The sequence below is a fragment of the Phaethon aethereus genome (genome assembly GCF_964289735.1).
Source record: "Phaethon aethereus genome assembly, chromosome: 1".
NCBI classification, from domain to species: domain Eukaryota; kingdom Metazoa; phylum Chordata; class Aves; order Phaethontiformes; family Phaethontidae; genus Phaethon; species Phaethon aethereus.
In genome coordinates this window covers 199,810,070-199,831,214 of record NC_138575.1, presented here as the reverse complement: position 1 = coordinate 199,831,214, position 21,145 = coordinate 199,810,070, and the positions used below count along the sequence as shown (strand labels likewise).

Below are 21,145 nucleotides of genomic sequence, written 5' to 3'. Positions count from 1 at the left end.
ATCTGGCAGTGCAGTTAGAACCTGATTCAAATTCCACTGAAGTCCATGAAAGGTTCTCCAGTGACCTTAATGGGCTTTGAATTAGGACCACAGAGATAGTATTACCTAATGGAAAGCTCCTGCAAGAGTGGCTGGTATCTCTCTTTTTGCTTATGGGATGCAGTGGAGATGTGTAGTCAGCATGATACCTGAGCAAATAAAATGAAAATGATACAAAGGTTTTAAGAATCCCAAACTCTTTGCTTAGTTGTGTGCAAACTGTGCTACTGCCCCTGGAGCTCCCTGCTTTCCTTTTTTTCAGTGCTTGCTCCATTCCAAGATAGAGATGTGAGGCATAAAAATCTCTCTTCACCACAGATCCCCCTCAATCCCGAGACTGATAGAAGAGGATGTAACCAGACTCAGAGTTCTTTGAGATGTCTGACGTCAACCCGTAGAATTCTTCAATAGCTTGTGCATCAATTTTCTGTATGTAAAAGCCCAAAAAATTTAAAGTAAGAATATCTTGCATACACGTAACATTAAGCTCCACCCTAAAAACTACTGTCAAACAAAAATAACTTTATGTTAAAGTAATAAAATCCGAAGTGTTATGTTTTGGTTTCCCGTCTGCTATCAACTGCAGAGGGTAGCAGCTATATATATTTTATATATAAATTTTTACGTATTAAATGAACCTACTATGAGTGCAATCTTATGTGCATTGCTTGTGCACATTTCACGCAGAAAATTTTTAGACAATGTTATCCCATTGAGACTTTATTATCAATGTGAAGAATGTAAGTACAAACTATAATTTCTAAATCTAAGCAGTGTAAGCCAATCAAGTGCAGAAGAGAATAACGAGAAGGCAGAGAAAGAAGGCTAACTTTTTCCATGTTTTTCACACAGAATGTTTGCTTGTGATCCTGTTAGCTCAGAAAGCCTCCTATAACCAAGATTTTGGGGGAAAGATGCAAAACTTCTCTTGAGAAGGTCAAAAGAGTGTTGCCTGGTTTTCATTGTCATAATTTTCAGCTTCAAAAGAAACTGAAACTGAAAGCAAGCTCTCTTGCCACGTTTTATATCAAAGGCAATTAGGCTACAAACAACACAAAGGTAGAAAGATACATTTTCCTTCTCTCAGGAAAATTTTATTTCATCTCATTCCCATTATTTGGAATAAAACCTCTGTCAGGAAGGAGTGAGCCATTCCAACTTGATGAACCATGGGCCTAAAACTCAATGAGATGTTTTAGATTTAAGAACAAAAAGATTCTTTCCTTCCTCTTTAGAAGGGCTAAGAGAACAAAAAGATAAATTACTGCCAGGTGTTACTGCTTTGGAACTGGAGAGATTGTCCCTCATGTTTGTGAAATAAAATGAGATCTACTACAGCGCGCTCTGTTTTTCCGGGAGGAAAGTAAACTTTTCACCCTATCCAGACATTTCATTTTACTGTGTATCTTGATAATACACAGAGGCAATCCTTTTACTTTCCCAACAGCTCTGTATTTTCCATGTTTATAATTTCCTGTGTGAAAAAACATCCATATTGTGGCTTGGAGAGAACTCTTCAATACCCTTGACTCATCCTGCCAATTAACAATGTAAGTCCAATACTTGTCTCACTCATTTTTCTTCTTTTTAATTCTGCATTTCTTGTGTATTGTAAGGAAAATGTAAACTATTCATTTTATAGTTTTAATTAATTCAGATAAAGTTAGGAAAAGGACTTGGGCAGCACAACCATATTTCTGTTCATCCATAAGCACAGACAAGGGGAAAGAAGGGAAGATGACAGAATAAGCAAAAAACCTGAGATGATATAAGGACACCAGCAGTTTCTACTTTTTCTCTCAATAAAGAATAAAAGATAACTGATGAAACAAAAAGATGACAAAGTGAAACCTGGTGAAGGGAATTATGCTGTTTCAAGAAATTCGTTAGAAACTTTTTTTTTCTTTTAAATAAGAATAATGCCTGGAAGCATAGCTAATATTAGCAAGAATACCACCAAAAGCAAAAGGCTCCTGTTTCAGGGATTAACTTTTAAATTTTAGGGTGAAGTCTCAAAAATCTGAAGTTTCTGCCTATTTTGATATTTGTTGCACCTTCATCTGAAACAATCCAGGATACTCAAAAATAGACTACCAGACTGATCCATTCCATTAAATCATAAGTTCCTAGAAAATATGAACAAATGTCTTGCTCCAGGGAATTGCCCTCAGAAAAGAACTGCAGTAGAACAAATTTATCTGCATCTTTACTTGCCATGTCTTCTGGCCACAGAACAGCTTACTAAACAAGGGTGAAAGACAGTGGTCATAAACAAAGAAGCTTCTTTTAAGAAGTATAAAAACCAAAATGCAATTCAAAGTATTGTACAGTCAAATTGCAAGGCGCAGCTCTGCACTCACAGTTGTTGCTCATTTAGACTGGGCTTGAACCACCTTTTCATTAGCATACCAGTCCTTTTACTTTAAGTAATCATATACACAAGGGGGCTGCATGCGCTCTGGTTGGTATGAGAAAAAAGTCCAGAGCTACACAAAGCTTACCTCAACAATATCATCATCAAAAAGCAACCAAAAATCATGACTCTTCACTATTGCAATATAATGTCCTCTGTTAGGGCCACTGTAAAACAAAATTAGAAAAGAACACAGACAATAACACGCATGTATGCATAAATGTATTTCATTGAACTGTTTTTTTCTTGTAGAAAAGCAATACTTAACAGTAATTAAAATGGCTACCGCTACAATTTCTGCATGGACGTTTCTTTTTTTTTTTCCCCTCCACTTATATCGTCTTTGTAATAAGGTCTTACTTATCTCTACATCTAATATCATGCTAAAAACCAGACTATAATTTCAAATTATGAATAACCAGCACAGGCACTGAAAATACAAATGAAATTTTTTTAAAAAAGAGAGAGACGGAGAAATGAAATCAAGAAAACATTCTAGTGTTTCATAGGGACAGAACAGATCTCAAACTATTTCTGATCTTGAGAAAGAAAAAGCTGTAGAGCTGCTGTTCATCTACAGCCTTAATCAGGAATAATCTCTTTATTTGGTCCCCTATAAACAAAAACTGAATTAAGATGACGGTTTGGAAGTCTCAAGAATCCTCACAGCAATGAGAAGGGCTTCCAATTAAATTAAAAATGTTGTAATGCAGAGCTCTTCTCCACAACTATGACAGAAAAAAACAACTTTAGAAGTGTCCTATTTCTAATCAAATTTTAACTAAGGAAATAATACACTTTCTGAAATAGCTGACCCTTACAACTGAAAGCAGACCACTAATTAAAGCACTTCGGGAACTGCCTTAACCAGCTAACAGGACTCATACAATTTTTATGTCTAGATTAGGGAGGTAAGGTTGCCATCTGTGAGGGACATGTCTGTGTACCAAATCACATAACCCAATGAAAACAGGGTTCACCTCCTGCCATGGCACTGAGAATGGGCAAGTTCCCAAGACCACGGCTTGAATGAAGGAGACAGAAATGGCCAGAATTGGACAGAATGGTCAGAAACGGGACAGAATGGATTTTCCCTAAAATCCAGAACAAGAGTGTCCCAGAAAACCATGGATGGCCAAAGGTTTATTTTCCAAAACTGTCCTGGCCAACTTGAGATCTAGTCATCTTAACTGTACTATAATCCTAGGTCTATCCAGGGAGGAATGGGGGCGTGGGTGCAACAAAGGGCAGTAACTGGCAACCAGAGTCTGCCATTTTGAGGGACATCAAAAAGTTGGAAGAATGGGCTGATAAGAACCTCATGAAGTTTAACAAGTACGAATGCAAAGTCTTGTGCCAGACTAACTCCATCCAACAGCACGAGCTGCAAACTGGCTAGGTGGGCCCAGGAGGTCAACAAAGATGAGCTGTTAGCCAGCAGCACATCATTTTGGTGACAGGGCTGAGAGTATGTGGGGCTGTACTGTAAGAGTAGAGCCAGCAGTGAAGTGATAACTCCTGCCACTCTGCATTCTGGGACCCAGAACTGGACACAGGATTCCAGACATGACTTTGCCAGTTTAAGGGAGAGACTGATAAACTGGAGGAAGTCCAGTGGCAGGCCACTACATTTGTCAGAGGGCTACAGCACCACATGGATGAAGAGAGGCTGAGGGAACTGGCTTTATTCAGCCTGGAGAAGACTAAATGAGGAATCCAACTGCTGTCTTCCACTACCCAAAAAGGAAGAGTTATAAAGAAATCAGACCCAGGCTTTTCTCAGAAACGCACAGTGAAAGGGCAAGAGGCAGTGGTGACAAACTGCAGCAAGGGAAATTCTGACTGATGGCGGGGGGGAGCGGGCCGGAAATCACTGTGAGAACACTGATGGACTGTAACAAATTGCCCAAAGAGGCAGTGAAATCAGCATTCCTAGTAATGCAACTGAGCCCAGCGCAACCTCATCTAATGTCAGAGTTAGCCCTACTTTGAGCTTTAAGTAGCTGACCTCACAAAGTAAATAATTCTGTAATTCTAGATGTTTCTAGAATCATCATTCTGAACTTCGGGGCTTTTATCTGCTCAATTAGCAGTTTGTAGAGCATCTCTCATTTTAAGACTTGAAGCCACAAGAACATTTGTTGAATACAACAAAAGCAAATACAAATCTAACAATCATATTTTGAAAGCAAGGAAACAGTGTGATGAACAAAACTCATAATATATGGCTATATTTCAGAAAATGTTGCTCAAACCTTAAAAAAAATCCACCCTAAAGGAAATGCTTTATAAAGGAATCTGTTTTATAATGCTTTCCTTCCTAAGAAACTTTTTAAAAAATGATCTTTAAATATTATTAGAGTTATATGATACTGTGTGTTTTGTGGGTCTTTTTTAAACATAGGGGAGATCATACAAAGATCTGTGAAATACACTATTATCACTTTTCACAATGAACTATCACAGCAACAAAGCCACATGTTCTGTCAGGATTGGTAGCATCTTCCCACAGTGCTTTCTTCCCTAAGAAACTTTTATTTTAAGAGGTTTTTAAATGCTATTAGAGTTCTGTGATACCAGGTGTTTTATTTTTTAAATATAGTTACGTTTATACAAAAATCCCACGTGTAAAATAAGAGTTATTACCTTCCACAATGAACTACCACAGCAACAAGGTCATACATTCTGTCAGGATTGGTGGCATCTCCTGAGGTGTTAAATAAACGAAGCTCTAAAGGAAAAACTACTCTATAAGAGAGTTTTGTGTATCGATGCAGCTGATCCATGTATTTAAATCTCTTCAAATGGAGAGCTAGAATCATAGGCAGCTTTTTTACTTTCATCCTGAAAAAAAACAAACAAAAAAAAATCAGTATTTCCAATATTCACCCAAAACATTGTTGCTATCAACAAACAGGAAACCTGTCTTACTGAAGTCTTTAAAAAATTTTGCAGGCATTAGAAGAAGGTCAGATAATCTGCTGTTTAACAAATATGTCCCATCTTGCTAAACTAAAGGTGGGTTTTAAAAACTGAGAGAATTGCAAATGTATTTAAAATAAAAATCTCTAATACATAGCAACAACTACAGCCATGATGAACCCATATAAAAATTTAGACATAATGATGGCATAGCACAGAATTCAATTTTTAAACATACCAACCCATAGCCTTCCTGAATTCCCAAAAGCAAAACCTAGATCCCACTTGGTATACACTGGAGGTATTGCAACGAAGTTGTTCCAGAGATCCCGTTCCAGTTGAATTTCTCAGTAAACCAGCCAAGTCAAACAAGCTTTTTAAAACGAGCTTTGTTACACCGCTTTGTTACATATGTATTACTCGAAGTTTTCTTATCAAGCCATTCATTTAACACTGCCAAGGGATACAAATAGCCCACTGTTTATTCACCTTACCTCACACTACCCAAAGAAGATAATGCTGTGCTCTAGCACAATAATTTTGTACCAATATTGCAGCATTCTTTTATGGCAGTCAAAGCCAGAAAGTGATAATCTAGTTTTACTGAGGGCTCACTGTCCCCTTTCCCTAGTTTGAGGTATTGAGATCTTGCATCAGTGCCTACAAATTCCCATCAGCCAACACAGGTGGCCTGGCAGCAAACACAGCCTTCCACTCTCTGGGCAATACATCTGCCCACGCTAACAGAGCGACCAAGCCAGACTGCTCTGCTTCTTGGCACAGCCTTAGGTCACCACTGTGCTGAATTTTTCAAACTTCCTTCAGCCCCAAAAGGTAGCTCTGAAGTCTCAACAATACAGCGCAGGTTTCAGACATGTCTACTAAGACTGTATTTGCAGAGTGTCAGGAAAGATGGTTGTACAAGACGATCCTTTTTCAAAAGATAGGGGGCTGGGGACAAAATCCTTGAAAACTCACCTTCCTTTCCTTTTTCTCATTAAACTTAAGACTGATAGTAACCTGTAAGAAAACCTGCTAGACTAAAATTTTCTCCATGGCCTGCAAGGGAACTAGGAAATGAAAAAAGCAGACGAAGGGCAGAAAGATGACAGAAGCAACTATTTTTAGGGAGAGATAAATTTTTGTTATGCTACTGAGATATGGATATAACTTCTGCTCTATTTCTTTTTTCAAAATGAAGTCCTTTTCTTATAATGCAACTGTGTTTGTTAATATGTTAACCATGTTTCACTGGTGAAGAAATTCAGTACACCATCCTTGCTAGTTGAGTAGACACTATTACAGCTAAGCCCCATGTTATAGGGACGAAAGAAAATTATGACTGTAGTGAAACTGAACTTAAGCCCCACAAGAAAAGCAAAATATAAACAATAAAAGGTGTGTTTTGCCAATATGGCAGTATCTACAGTACAGGTTCATGTCAACACAGCTTATATTGGTCATGGATCACACTACCTCCCACACAGAAAAAGGGCTAAGGCAACAGAAAACAACAGGACAGACCTGGCTTCACAACCCTCTGATACACACCAATTAGTAAGCTTAGGCAATGTGTGAAGGCAGACTTTGCATACGAGATATGCCAAAAGCCATGTGCTGTATCTATGGTAAACCAAATAACCAGAATCAGTGGTATAACCAGTAGAGCACGTCAGTGTTCCCACCCCTACACAAAACCAAAGGTTTTTCAAAGGTGTAAACAAGACTAGAAGAATTATTAGGCAGACAAGAATTGGTTTTAAACACAATGAATTTCAGGCTTCCACGGAGCTTCTGATGCTTTTCAGGAGCACTGTCAAGCAGAAGTTTAGCACAACTAACTATGCGCTTTTAAGAAACCAGGAACTCAGTTAAACAAAAAAAGCCACAAGCTTTGAATGAATCTGAAAAAATCCTGAATCAGGAAAAAAGTGCTGTCAAACTCATTCTTATAGCAATCAGAACAAATATTTTATTATCAAGAAAAAAACAAGTTTAAAAAGTCACATGAAATCGATGACTTTTTATCATTACCCATAATTTTGATTAGTTGCTGGCAGTTTGTTTTAACTTGTCTTTTTAAATTATTTTTGGTCTTAAGACCATTCTTTACCTCGTTCATAAAATAAATAACGATGAAAGGAGTCACAAAATGCTTTTGCATGGATTCTGGTTGCTCATGGAAGTAGGCTCATTGAATTCAAGCAAGAGGAATGCAGCCAACTTACTCTTAGGTGGAAGAAAAGTGAGAAAAATTAAGGGAAAAAGACACACACAAGGAAATACAACAGTATTTTCATGAAATGTAAGGGTTATTTTTTTCCCCTCCCTAAGTCTGATGTACCTTTTATGTGCTTCTTGTTTACTGCGACATTCTTCACAGTAATATTTGTATTCACTGCACAGAGTTTCTGTATTGCTGAAACCCCTGAATAAAAAGAAAAAAAAGAAATGCTATAGATACTAGTTTCTTATCTGAAATATACATATAAACATGTAAAACAGAAACATAAATTTATATTCTTAAGTCTATACAAGCTAGAATTTTCTCAGCTTGTGAGCTTTTAGTTTTACTTCCTGCTTTCCAGGTAACAGATAAAAGACAAATTATGAAAATTCAGATTTTCACATGTACCTTAAACAATGAGTAATTGAAGTATTCTGCTCCACATCAACTGAAAGGTCTAAGAAGTCTTCATCTTTGCTGCTTATCTGCATGAAAAAAGAACCAACAGATTATAGTTAAAACAAGTTCTACTAATTTACCTCTGTTTTTCAGTACCATTTTATATTGACAGAATGCATCTTTTACCTTCTAACAGCCTTTTAAACATTGTTACAAGTGGCTTTTCAGAGATTTGCTAGATCTCTTATTTCCGATTTTGTTCGGGAACAGGGAAGTGTATATGTGTCTGTGAGGGTATATAATGCCAGTTGTCATTATGCTGTGATTTCAGCTTAACAATATTAATGCCAAGTTCCTTCTAGACCTCAGTCTCTTCAAAAGAATACAATCACTGGGAATCTTCTATTTAGTGATCTCACCTCTGTTCTTCCCCTATGATTCCCTCCAACTGAAAGTTATGTATTTGCATATTACAGTGTCCCTAACAAAGAGCACAAATATTTTGAAGCCTCTTCCTGGTTAGATTCATACTCTTAAATGAGCAGCAGAGAGAGCAAATTTGTTGGTAAATGAGAGCCTGGGACTTGGTCTGATAGAGGCAGAACAGTGCATAGCCATTTCTTACAAAAATGCAAGAATAACAACTAAAGTAAAAAAGAAATTCCTAGAAGCAGAGAATAAATTCCACCACAAATCCTGAAAAATGGTGATGGACAAAATCTGCAGCTGCCCTGAAAATTAGTTGTGTTATTAAAAGGTTTAGGAAATAGCCACCTGCAACCTTAACTTTTCTCTGCTAGTGTTTCCTCTCTGTATCTAGAGATACTCAGTGCCACTGATGAGAATGTCCTCTGTCTATCTTTTATGACTCCTAGGTACCAAAGTAAATGCTTTTAGAAAAGATGCCTGTTTCTTGATTGAAAGCAGGAAAAGTTAAACAGCTACAGGAGAACTAATGTACGTTGATCTTTAAAACATATGAGATTTATGTTCCCTTTTCAACTCAGAATAAAAATAAATTTGGAAGTTGTTCTCTGATTATCAAGAGATGAGAAACACACAGTTCCTAAGGGCAGCATACATAGAGAATAAAAACAGAGGTGGTCAAGACAACTATTTTTGAGAATTAATACCATAGGGCAAATCCAAAAACTTATGAAAGTAAGTTAAAAGCTACTTTTAATATTTGTGAGTGGACTGGGCAAGGATTCCTCCCGCTCTTCTGTACCTAATCTTTCAAAGAGTAAGTGTACATGTACAAAAAAAGCCACTATGTCAGTATATATCACATGTAGTACAACATTTAGATGCTGAAGTGTAATGTTTATACTTTTAAAGAGATCACAGAACATATATGGAAAAATTCCAATATGTTTTTAGGGTTGGAAAAAAAAGCCACCTGCATCTTCAGCGTGCTGCACATTTCCTGTCTCTGGGGATGTACTACGGTTTAGTTGTGTGAACAATTCTTCAAAATATACCATTGCAACGACTTTTGGAATTATCAAACTTGAATTCACAACATTAAGAACTCTGGTGGAAATCATCTTAGCCTAGGGATCAATAATGGCTCAGAAAGAAAAAAAAATCAGTTCTAGAAAAGAGTCTGCTACAGTCTTCAGCTAGGACAGCTGGAATTAAGGAGTCATGTGATCAGTGTTATTCAGACATGCAATTAGATAATTCTTCCTCTCTTGGTCTAATCAAAGAAAATTCCATCAAACAATAAAGATTTCACAGGCAGCTTTATCTCACACAGAAGCTGTAAGGGCAGGCAGGAGGCAGAGAAGAGGAAAGGGATGTGTTGTACTTGGTTAAAAAGAGATTGGTGCTGAAACCAGAAGTTCGCAAATGGAATTCTTCCATTTTTACTGATAATACTGCCTTAAAGAACCTCTCTCAGGTTAGCCAGTCCATTGTGCACCAGTCCATTGTGCACTTACTATCAGGAGGAACCGTTAAAGGTTTTACTGAAAGAATAGCCAAGTGTATTTTTTCCATCTATGTTGATGATTTATAAATTGCTATTTTTCATTTTTTAGATACTTTGAACATTAGTATTTGAACAGTACTTCTTTTTCAAACATTAACTCATACTGTTTTAATTAAAAATAAAAATGAAAAATGATAAAAAAGTCACCCTCCACTCTAACCAGCCCCACCCCCTACGTCTCTTGTAGAGGTTCTGTTTCAAATAAACATCACTAAGTTCCTTAGACTAAAGTAGCCCATGCTACGTATTTCAATCATCTACATAATGAAAAAAAGATGGACATGGTCAGAAAACCTCATCACTTGCAGAATCAAAGCCCTGACGTGTTCAAAAAGCCATCTGAGTGCCCTTAACAGGAGCATCTGAATAACAGTGAAGCATTTGGGTGTTCCAGCATTCTGGCTAAAGGTGATGGTATGTTGTTCTCACATCAAGGACATAATCTGCACTTGAACAGCTCAGCTGTAATCTGACAACCAATGCCACACAGAACAAAAAACTCAGAAGGCTAACACTCATGGAATCTGTATTTTGTTCAGTTTGGAATTTCACTAGCAATGTGAGTCAGCTCACTGACAAAAAAGCTTTTGCAACTGTAGGCTCCCATGTGTGCTAAGACAGAAACTATTTTTAAAAGAAGCTGCAAGAAAGGGCATGATTTATCTTGGCTTAAAAAAAAAAAAAAGAGGGGAAAAAAAAGTAGGGCATAGATAAGGCTTCTATTGTACCCCTGTAAGAGACCACTGAGATTTTCCATATTGCCTTCTCTCAGTCCAAAGTAGAATTGAGCCAAAGAATTTTATGCCTTGTAGAGTCATTTGAACACAAGAGCAAGACCATCAGCTGGAGAAAAACATTATTGATATGTTTGGTGCTTTTGACCCAAGACAATTTCCTGTTTTTCACTGTAGAAGTACTGCCCACATTTGTCTTTTCAAATTTAATCTTAATGAAGTCAATTACATTATTTTCTAGCTTACTGTTATTCTTTCCTTAAATTGTGAAAGAAATCTGTAAAACCAATGAGCTTCTAGATAGTTTCTATCAATTAGCCACAAAAATTTGTAACATTCACTTCATCATATTGCCTCTATCAAGGAAGCAGGAAAGTATCATAACAAGAAATCACATTAAAAGCAGTAAAGACAACTTACAACCTGTTTTGGAACTTGTTCATTTTGTAGTGTGGCTTGACCCACAACACAGACCTTTGTTAAAGAATCATACATACATTCCTTATATTCCACTGTCCATACTTAAACCGAGGAAAAATCTTCAGTCAGTTACTTTTTTATCTTAAAGATGGGCTAATGGGACAGTGTGTCCTGGAAAGAAGATCTTTTCTACAATCAGGACAATTGAAATTAGAATAAAATGCTATGCTGATTTTAGGAACATTGAGTAGGTTTGGCCAGTTAGAAGAGGAGCATTTTCACTTAGAGCAAAGATATATTATGCTTTATATTTAAGTATGCATTAAATTCCAACTTTAAATAAAAAAAATACTAAAGTTATTGCCTTATCATTAAGAAGCACTGATTCATCCTCTATTGCTGTACAATCTTCTACATGAGCTATATTCAAGTATTGATGACATTTTAACTTATATTTCTAAATACAAAAAGACTCTAAATGGCAACAGCTCCCAAAAACATTGAAGCAATCATGTATGCTCACTATATTTGAAAATAAGACACTATTCACAGTAATATTACTTATTTAATGAGTCTAAGTGTGTTTCTAAGTGCCCGTTTTCAGGTCACTGTGTTTTAATTAGACACAAGCTGATATATTGAATAGACAGAAGCTGGTAGTTTCCAGATTATCAAGGCTTGGAAAACAAAGGCCCTAATATACTAAAAACCAACGAGTATTAGAACAGTGAATTTAAAATTCAAGTGTCCAAGGAGGCACAATGGCAAACAGACATGGTGTATCCTGTTCAGCAGTAGCTAACAGAAAAACAGAACTGAGTAAAACCCTCAAAATTGTGATAGGCCTGATAACTAATAAAATATGCCGGCAAAGAGCGTATCAGCATTTTAAAATGGTATTAGGGACTATACCTAGATATACATTATGCCATAGTGAGGTAAGGTAATGATGTCAGTCATGTTGAGAGATTAAGATAAACTCATGTTTCAAGAAGAAAAAAAAAAAAACGTTCAAGAACTAAAAGAGAAGCAATTAAGAGTTGCCATGAAATTTTTATTAGGATGGGGCAATCTATCAGGAAAGAAAATACAGTAGCTATAAATCAGCACCTAAATTACTCAAAATACCATGATCTACTGAAGTCTGCAGTTACATTACATACGACATTAGGAAGCTATTTTCTTTGAAATAAGAGAGAGGTCGGTATTTCTAGAAGGCAAAGAAAATTACATGTGAAAAATATAGATTTAATCCAACTAATTCCCTCTTTCTAACGTCATGCTGAAATATGTGCATTACCTAGTTAAGGAAAATAGGTATTAAGAGTCATACCAAAAATACAGTCATTTAACTTTTTACAATATCTAAGGCATCGACCATGACAGAATTACTGTAATTTTCAAATTGTGCTGCTCTTTCTCTTTCTCAAGCTGGTAAAATTCAATTATAAGTTTTTCTGAAATACATGCTTTGTCCTATTTTAGAACTATTCTCAAAGAAAATTTTAGTATAGCTTACTCAAAGAAGGAGTCTCAGGGTCTAGTATTAGAAGAATCCCTGCAGACAGACATTTAAGAAAGGATTACTTTTCCTGCACATTATGTTCTTTGAGAAACCCAGTCTACTGTCTCAGCGCCAAAAGCCAACCATAGTATCTTCATTTCAATGGCTTTAAATTTAAAAACTAGAAATCGGTGGAAACTGATTCAGAATACTTATTTATGAAATGTATCACTAAGCATGACATTAAGTTATTAAGACTTTAAACTTGAGAACTCTACATCCCCAAGTAGCAGGTTTCATTGCTCTTAGGAACACAACAACTTAGAATTGTCTAATCTAAATTTTGAAGTTGATTATCATCACACTGACAAAAATTCAATTCAGCATTTTCCTAATGTTGACGTTTTCCTAGAATTCATGCATCAGCTGGTGAAATTTTCTCACTAACAAAGAAAAAAACCAAATGTTCATACAAACGTAAGATTTCTATCAAATCAACTAATCTAGTATGTTAGTCTGTTGAGATAAATCAATCGTGAAACATGAAGTTCTGAAACATGGAAGAATTCATTTTATGAAAATACATAGACTTACAGTTTCACATGTAAGACATCTGGTTTCATTAGTTAATGTTCCCTGAAAGATTTCATGAACCCAGGTTGGGTCTGGTGGGCTGTTATTTTCATTGTCGATGTTGCCATTAGGTAGGCGACCATTTTGTTTCTCTTGTTTTCTTTCCTCTTGCAAGATATCCGCAATTGTATTTAATAGATAGTTTAAGAACTCATGTGCATCCTGCTGCATGTAGTTATCAAAAAGTTCTACAAGATGAAACAACAGAAGATTTTTTAATTAATTGGCTAGTGCTATACTACAAAAAAGTTTTTAAAAGAAGTTGAATTCCAAACCCAGTCTTTATTTCACGTCTTGAATCATTCATGACAATACAACACTAACCCAAAACGCGTACTTCATAAACTAAGCCAAACTATAGGGGGTGGGAAGAGGGGAGGGCAAGTCAGCTTACATTCACAGAAATCTCTCAGCCGACAGAATTAACAGAAGAGTGAACAATTCTACAAAAAAACTACGGCATGATTCAACTCTCTAAACATAGTGCCACCTAAAATATCCTGTCCAGCCTCCAGATGCCAGTCCATGATGATTTGGATCTCCTACAGGGGCTATGCTATCTCTGCCAAGCTTAGGTCGATATCTTGGATAACACAGGGCATCTCAAATGGCATTAGATGTCATTTTCCAGAAATTAACTGAGAACTTATGACAGGAAATGTTTAATTGTCTGTATGTTCTATCTCAGGAAGAACATAAACAATAAATGCTCAAACGATTGCTTTATTTATTTTCACCTTTAGAGTTTTAAGTCCACTGCTGCTCTGTCATAAGCACAGTGTCATCAATACTAGAAGTGAAAATAAGATTAAGACTAAAAACTTACAGATACTGATATTTTTAAACAACTATTTTCTTTCTCAAAGCTCCTTAAGTATTCATAGAAGCCATGTCAAATTAGCCTAAAGTTTTAGCCACAGAAAGAGCAAACAGGTTTCAAATTAGGAGTTCAAGTAATAAATAGAACTGTCTTTCAAGTTCTGAAATATTGCTTCTGGAGATTGGTATATGTGGCACCTTTATTACTGGTGGATTTGTTGGATAGATAATAATGGATTTCACTATGCTTTCCACTTCATGTCCTCAGTTTGTCAACATTTAGAAGCATAATAGTTTCAGGATGAATTCAGTGGAAGGGGAATAGTTTTATTGGCACATACTTTCGATGTATAGCAATGATACAGTTTAAAGAATAAAGCTGAACTCTCTTAACGAGTCTGCTCTCTTGTTTATGTTCAAATTTGTACTACCCTGAAAACATCATTTATTGTAGTCCCCTGGGATATCAACTTGAGAAATCCTCTGCTGCTACAAATCCTCACATTAAGAATGGGACTAAGAAAACCATAAAGGGATTGAACCAGTTATAGTAATAGTTACTTCTCTCTCTGACAGGAATTGTTACAATAGCCGCTCATTTAAAAAGCATTCTATATCACTGGCTAATATCATACAAGTCTCTTAATGTGCAATTAATTCAACTAATTATAGCTTGCAATTTGCTTGTAGTCCAAGAATATACTAAGAAACTGGCCTTCAGTGGAGGGATAGTCCCCAGGACTGGAAAGGCAAATGAAAAAGATACTCAGTGAAGCTTAAGTTTTGAAGTGCATACAGGGACTACATGGAAGCTTTACTACCGTTCACCTGATGACACCCAGGAGTAAACTTCAAATAGAAAAAAAAATATTCCTGAGTTATTAGCAGAGTAGGGAGAATGTGATGCTAATCTAGATCATTTGGAGAGGTTAAGTAGTGCAATAGGTCAGCCAAGAGTATGAACAGAGTAGTTTATTTAATGAACTACTACACTATTTTTGAGAATTAAGTTCAATTCTGAACCTAGCCAACTGTAAGGTCTTTCTTTAATCAAGTAAGTCAAGGCAGAACAAGAGCTATAAGTCTCTTGAGGCAAAACACTTCAGAGATTCTTCACAGTGTTACATCATGGACCTCTCAGGGTTATGTACCCAGTCTGTAAATTAGCATTACATATAACAGAATGAAAGCTACGCATTGTTCATTTTACGATTACAGGTATTTTAAGCAAACATAACAGTATACCTTTCAGCTGACTTCAACCCAGCAGTTGCTTCCCAGTCAGTTAAACTTTAAGGTCATTAATATATTTATGTTGTATTCAGACTTTGAAAATAAAGATGGAATAGCAGCACTGCAGTCTGGAATACATTAAGATTATGTTCTCGGTCATCACCCTGGTATAGCTGGATACTGAATGGAACAGAATCTAGATAGGTGTTGCATACCTACCTGATTCTTTAACTTTCTTTAAAGCTCCAAATTATATATTTTTGTGCTTTACACTAAGCACTTAATAGAATATATGAAGTCCATGTAATTGCTGCCTGACAATTTCTATTTGTAGAAAATATAAGAGTATCGTCATTAAAAGAGACCCCAAAAGGCAGCAAGAGCTGAACTTCCACATCTGATTTCTCTAAAGAAAATTCTCCAATTGACGACTTCTGCTTAGAATTTTAGTGTCATGACTCAAAAGAACACTTTCTAAAAAGAACTTAATGGGTCCTGTGGTTTACTTTCTGCTTTCCATTTGAACCATTCTCCGTGTCTGTCATAGTTGGTCAACATTCACTGACATAATGAACTATTTCTGTAAATGCACCAACATACAAGCACACCTACTCAAGTATACTTCCCGAAGAATTGAATGACAATTTTCTATTCTGCATAGGTATGAGACTGTACATTACCTGAGTGCGTTTTTTAAACAATATTATTACAACTCATAGTGTGCATTTGCTAGAGGGGTCACTTCAAATTAGTAATGTCATAATATTTTATTTCTTGTTTTTACTATAGAGATGGTCATCATAACATTTAAACACTTTTTTAGTCTGCTTATTGTCCTGGTTTCAGCTGGGATAGAGTTAATTTTCTTCTTAGAAGCTAGTGTGAGGCTGTGTTTTGGATTTGGGATGAAAAAATGTTGATAACATACTGATGTTTTCAGTTGTTGCTAAGCAGTCAGGGACTGTTCAGCTTCTCATGCTGGCCTGACAGCAAGTAGACTAGGGATACACAATAAGCTGGGAGAGGACACAGCCAGGACAGTTGATCCAGGCTGGCCAAAGGGATATTCCATACCATCCTCAGTATATAAAGCTGGGGGAAGAAGAAGGAAGGGGGGGACGTTTGGAGTGATGGGATTTGTCTTCCCAAGTAACCGTTATGTGTGACGGAGCCCTGCTTCCCTGGAGATGGCTGAACACCTGCCTGCTGATGATGTGGTGAATGAACTCCTTGTTTTGCTTTGCTTGCATGTGCAGCTTTTGCTTTACCTATTAAACTGTCTTTATCTCAGACCATGACTTTTCTCACTTTTACCCATCTGATTTCTCTCCCCCATCCCACCGGGGGGAGTGAGCGAGCGGCTGCGTGGGGCTTAGTTGCTGGCTGGGCTTAAACCACGACATTATATAGTCTTGGAGAGATTACAACAGTATGAACATGTGTATTGCAGCAGTGTTAAATACGGTACCTCATAGAGTTTATTTAAATCTAGTGCTTACTCTTTAGAAAAATTTTGTTATATTTTTATAAAAGTGTATCCAAGCTGAGTAGTAGATTAAAAGGTTTCATTTGTATTTTTAACATTGAATTATTTTCTAAAACATTTTGAGCAATTAGCCCTGTAGATAAGAAACAAGAAATGTTAAAAATCTCTGGAAATCTCTTGAAATTTAGGATATCAATTACACTTTAAAAATTAGCCAAAACTACTCAGTGATTTTAAAATTCGTTAATCCTTTAAAAAGCAGGTCAAGCTAAGTATTGCATAAATTCTAAATGAATTAAAAAATGTGTGGGTTTTTAAGCTACATTCTTGGAGGAAAGTGTTTTAACAGCTCAGTTTGGGAGTGATTCCTGTATTCAAAAAGTAATGTTTTTTTAAACACAGAACAAAAGCTTTACAGTGAATTTTGATTATAAAAATACAATTCATAGAGACGCAAAATCAGCAAGCGATTTCATAAGCAGCCACTGACAATACACTCAGTTCTACATGAAGAGAGACAGACAAGGATTCTCTCTCAAAACAGCTCTAGGGTTACACCCTTATTCTAGGGTCACCTCTTCTTTACACTGCAGGACCAAGAACACTTTCTATGCATAACAAATATGTAGGTATTCCACTACGTCAACTTCAGAATGAAAGCATAATTGCTATGATTATTACACAAGGAAAAAATTACCATTTTCTTTTCGCAATCTTGTTATAAATTTCTTGGGAGGTATTACTCCAACTTTTTTCTTCTGGGTGGCTATACTGTGGAAGAGATCAGCTAAGCATGTAAGGAGATTCTCTTTTTTTCTTGGTTGACTCTTGTATGCTAAGACTTTGTCTCGAAATGGTCGACAGAAATAAAGTGCCTGAAGAACTGAATTGCAGTAGCATGTATTCCCAAACTAAAAAAATAAGAGAGAGATTTATTGAGAGATTTATTAGCTTGCATTGTATCACTGTAGAGAGGTAAAATTAAATCCGAAGTGTAAGAGAATGCATAAGCAGGAGCAAATTTTCTGCAAGTCATTTCTACTTGACTTTAAGATAGTAAAGCTTATTTCTGTTTCACAGAGAATTAATAAGTACACTGTAAGTAAATGCAAGAAAAACCTAGGTAAATTTGAACAATACTGTATGATTTTGTCTCACTTGTAAATTTCATTTATTAGTGATATTTTGCATTTACTTGGATCAAAATGTTCAACAAATACCACTGATTTCCCAGTTCCCAAAATATGCCCAGGTGAAAATATCTACCCATCTACCATAAGTCAGTCACAACAGTAAAGAATAGGCACAGTATGACCTTGTACTGTGAAGAAATCCAGCTGCAAATTGAGAGCTTCTCAGACACCTCAGAAATTGGATTCTCCAAATCTTATTAGTTGTGATCAAAGTCAGAAATAACTACTTTAGCCTGTTCCTACATTTTCAGTTCTGATTTTAGGGTGACAGGATTGGCATTTAGGAGTTTTCTTAAAAGACTGCAACATGGCTTGTTCAGGATTCAAAGCTATGGCACAGGTGGTAGTTTCAAATTGAGACCGAAAGGAAAAGAACGCACAATTCGGACACGTGCATTTTGAAGGAGGCAGGCCACTAAATTGTAATGAGGCAGCTAGAAAAGCATCCATAACCCCCCTTTGTACCAAGACGCTCCAGATGTCCCTCTTCCCCAGACTCTTTCCAGCTCTTAGGCACTTGAGTCTTGTATCACTGACACCATCTCCAGCTCACCCCAACACTGCAAACCTCCCCATCACCTCAGAGAAGGCACCATGAGCTGTCAGTGGGTAGAGCCACTCATTTTATGCTGCCCTCCTCCAGTGAAACCTATTATCTAACACTGCAAGTGTGAGAAAAATCTTTACAAGGCCCTCAGCAAGTAATCCAACCTTTCAGCTGCAGCCACTCAACCTGCAAATTGAAGCCTAGACCTACTACACACATTCTGTAAAATGTGAAAATAATCTTCATATTTCTATTTTATATAAAGACAGTAGCACATACAGGTAGCAAATTGTAAGACTATATTGTGACTGGGAGACTGTTACATAGAAGAGTGCATTTGGAGATATTTTAAGAGTAGGTTCTTTCAACAGAGAAAAAGAACTAAAAGCTTTTACATCTTAGGAATAACAGGGAAGTAACTGCTTTTTGCTCTCTCCCGATTAAGACGATGACAAACAAAAGCACCGTGCAATTTAATCACAAAACTGGAAAGCAAATTGTTTTCCTTTATTTTAAATTAATGAAATATGAAGAACTACTTTCTAAATACCGAAGACACACTCAAAGAATTAGTAAGCGTATTTTTTAAAAAGGTATTAATAAGTCTTAAGATCTCCATATTAAAAAGTGAAGAAATTAACACGCATTATTTTTATTTCTTTAACCTAGGGAAAATGCTTGTATTAGCTTCTTTGTGGTCCAAATCTGCACTCAAGTAGGTCAATGAACTTAAGAGGAAAATAGGGACTTTTTTCCTTAAAGGAAGTAGACGAAATCACACAGTAGTTTATGCCAAAACACTTAATATTTTAAGCTAACTATTTTTAAGTTTATAATTAGAAATAGCCATAAAATGAGAACTACATTAAAATGTTAAGAAATTCTTAAAACTAAATCAAATAGGAAAAGTGCTAACATTTCTACAGCAAGTGTCAAAAGATGAAAAGGCAGCAAATTAGAAATTTCATAACATTCCAGTTTTAAAAAGGAACAGTCTGATGACATATTAATTAGAATGGCAAACATGCAGTGAGAGATGACCAAAATATAAAGCAACAGAGAACTCAGAACGCTGAACAAAATTCAGGACATTAATTTAATATGAATGTATGTTAACCTACATGCCTGTAGATAGGAAATAAAAGCAAGCTGATTAAGCTCAGAAAAGGTTTTCTTCAACCAAATTCAGAAAGACAGTAGGCAACAGAAGAGTTTGAAAACAAACTCCTGAAGAAAATGTAATTAGTTCACCTTTGTTTTATATCTAAAGCATCAATCTTCATCGCTTCAAAACCTAAAATCTTTTTAAAATAAAAGCTTCCAATCATTAAAAAATTATAATGATACACGTCCTAAGCTACAAGGGAGAAAACGTGGGGAGGTTTCCAGACTACTACTATTTGTTACACGAATAAATGCTGGTCTTACCACCATCATTACTTCACTTCCCATCTTTGACTCCAATCCAAAAGCACACCTCTCATTTAGAAAACACCCAAGACCTTGCTCCAGCCTCCCCATCCTCCCACTTCCTACTGAACACTTACACTTCACTTTCTAATTCTGCTTCTTCAATACTCAGCTCTCCTGCTAACCTGGCCAACAGACACCTTCCTTCTCCCCTCACTTCACCGTTGGCACTGCCTCAGAAGCACAACACTCGTGAGAAGATGTGCAAACGCTGCACTGTATTATAAGAACTTTGCAACCATAATCTGTCTGTTTTGTAGTGACAATGTAAACACTTTAACACCACTCTGAAATATGAAAATGCACAGCACTGGAAGCCCATCAAACTCTTCAAAACAAGGATATTTAGCTAGCTTTAGAACAATTAGTTAGCTTTATTCAAAATATAATTGTAGGAAAACAAAACGCTTGTGAAGTCTGCCTCAGAATAAGAGTAGAAAACTCTAAGACCAACCCTCATTGTAATTTTATACCTTAAGCTGTCAGCCTGTACAGGCTACTGAAACTCCTCTATCTCATTCAGGGGAAGGTAACAGAGACTATATAGAGTTATGTTAACCTATGTTTCCAACTGGTTTATTGCTTGCCTCCTTGTTTCTGAGAGGCCCACCTTAAGATGTGTATATATAGGAAAACTAAAAAACAAAATTTATCTTTTGTTCAGTTCATATTGTCCTTCTGCTCTAAATTCTGAGAAATCAGATTATTTCCTTTCACAAAAATACTGCACTCTGTATCTTTCCCACACACTTTTTTTTTTTTTTTTTTTAATTCCAAAATCAAAGTTATAGCACTCAAACCTGTGTGGAAATAAAAAGACAATCAGGAAAGATGCAACAAAAACACCATGCACTCACTAAGCCTTATAGTTTACTCTTCTGATGCAACATTCAACTAAGAAGAAACTTTGTTGTTGAACCCCACAGATCTACAAAAACGAACATGAGATCTAGATCTCAGATCTGCTTAAAACACTGTCCTTGTACAGTATTAGGGTTCCTCCCAGCTCTGATGCATTGGCAGCTCTGACAACTTTTATCTGTTGCAATGGGGCATGCCTGTAAATAGGATTTCTCCAAGACACAGAGATCCATTGCAAGAGACTGAATAACC

The 21,145-nt window shown here is 36.3% G+C and overlaps 1 protein-coding gene across 1 annotated transcript in view; it reads right to left on the bottom strand.

Annotated features, from left to right (window-relative positions):
- Window positions 1-364: 364 nt before the first annotated feature.
- The window catches only part of USP12 (ubiquitin specific peptidase 12), a gene marked incomplete at both ends in the record, with an annotated part of 35,101 nt that continues 14,320 nt past the window's right edge, over window positions 365-21,145 (bottom strand). The window contains 7 exons of the mRNA XM_082009586.1: window positions 365-466; window positions 2,541-2,619; window positions 5,099-5,296; window positions 7,719-7,802; window positions 8,010-8,086; window positions 13,246-13,472; window positions 17,520-17,733. Of these exons, the coding sequence (XP_081865712.1) occupies window positions 365-466; window positions 2,541-2,619; window positions 5,099-5,296; window positions 7,719-7,802; window positions 8,010-8,086; window positions 13,246-13,472; window positions 17,520-17,733 (981 nt within the window). The remainder of the gene's footprint in view (window positions 467-2,540; window positions 2,620-5,098; window positions 5,297-7,718; window positions 7,803-8,009; window positions 8,087-13,245; window positions 13,473-17,519; window positions 17,734-21,145) is intronic.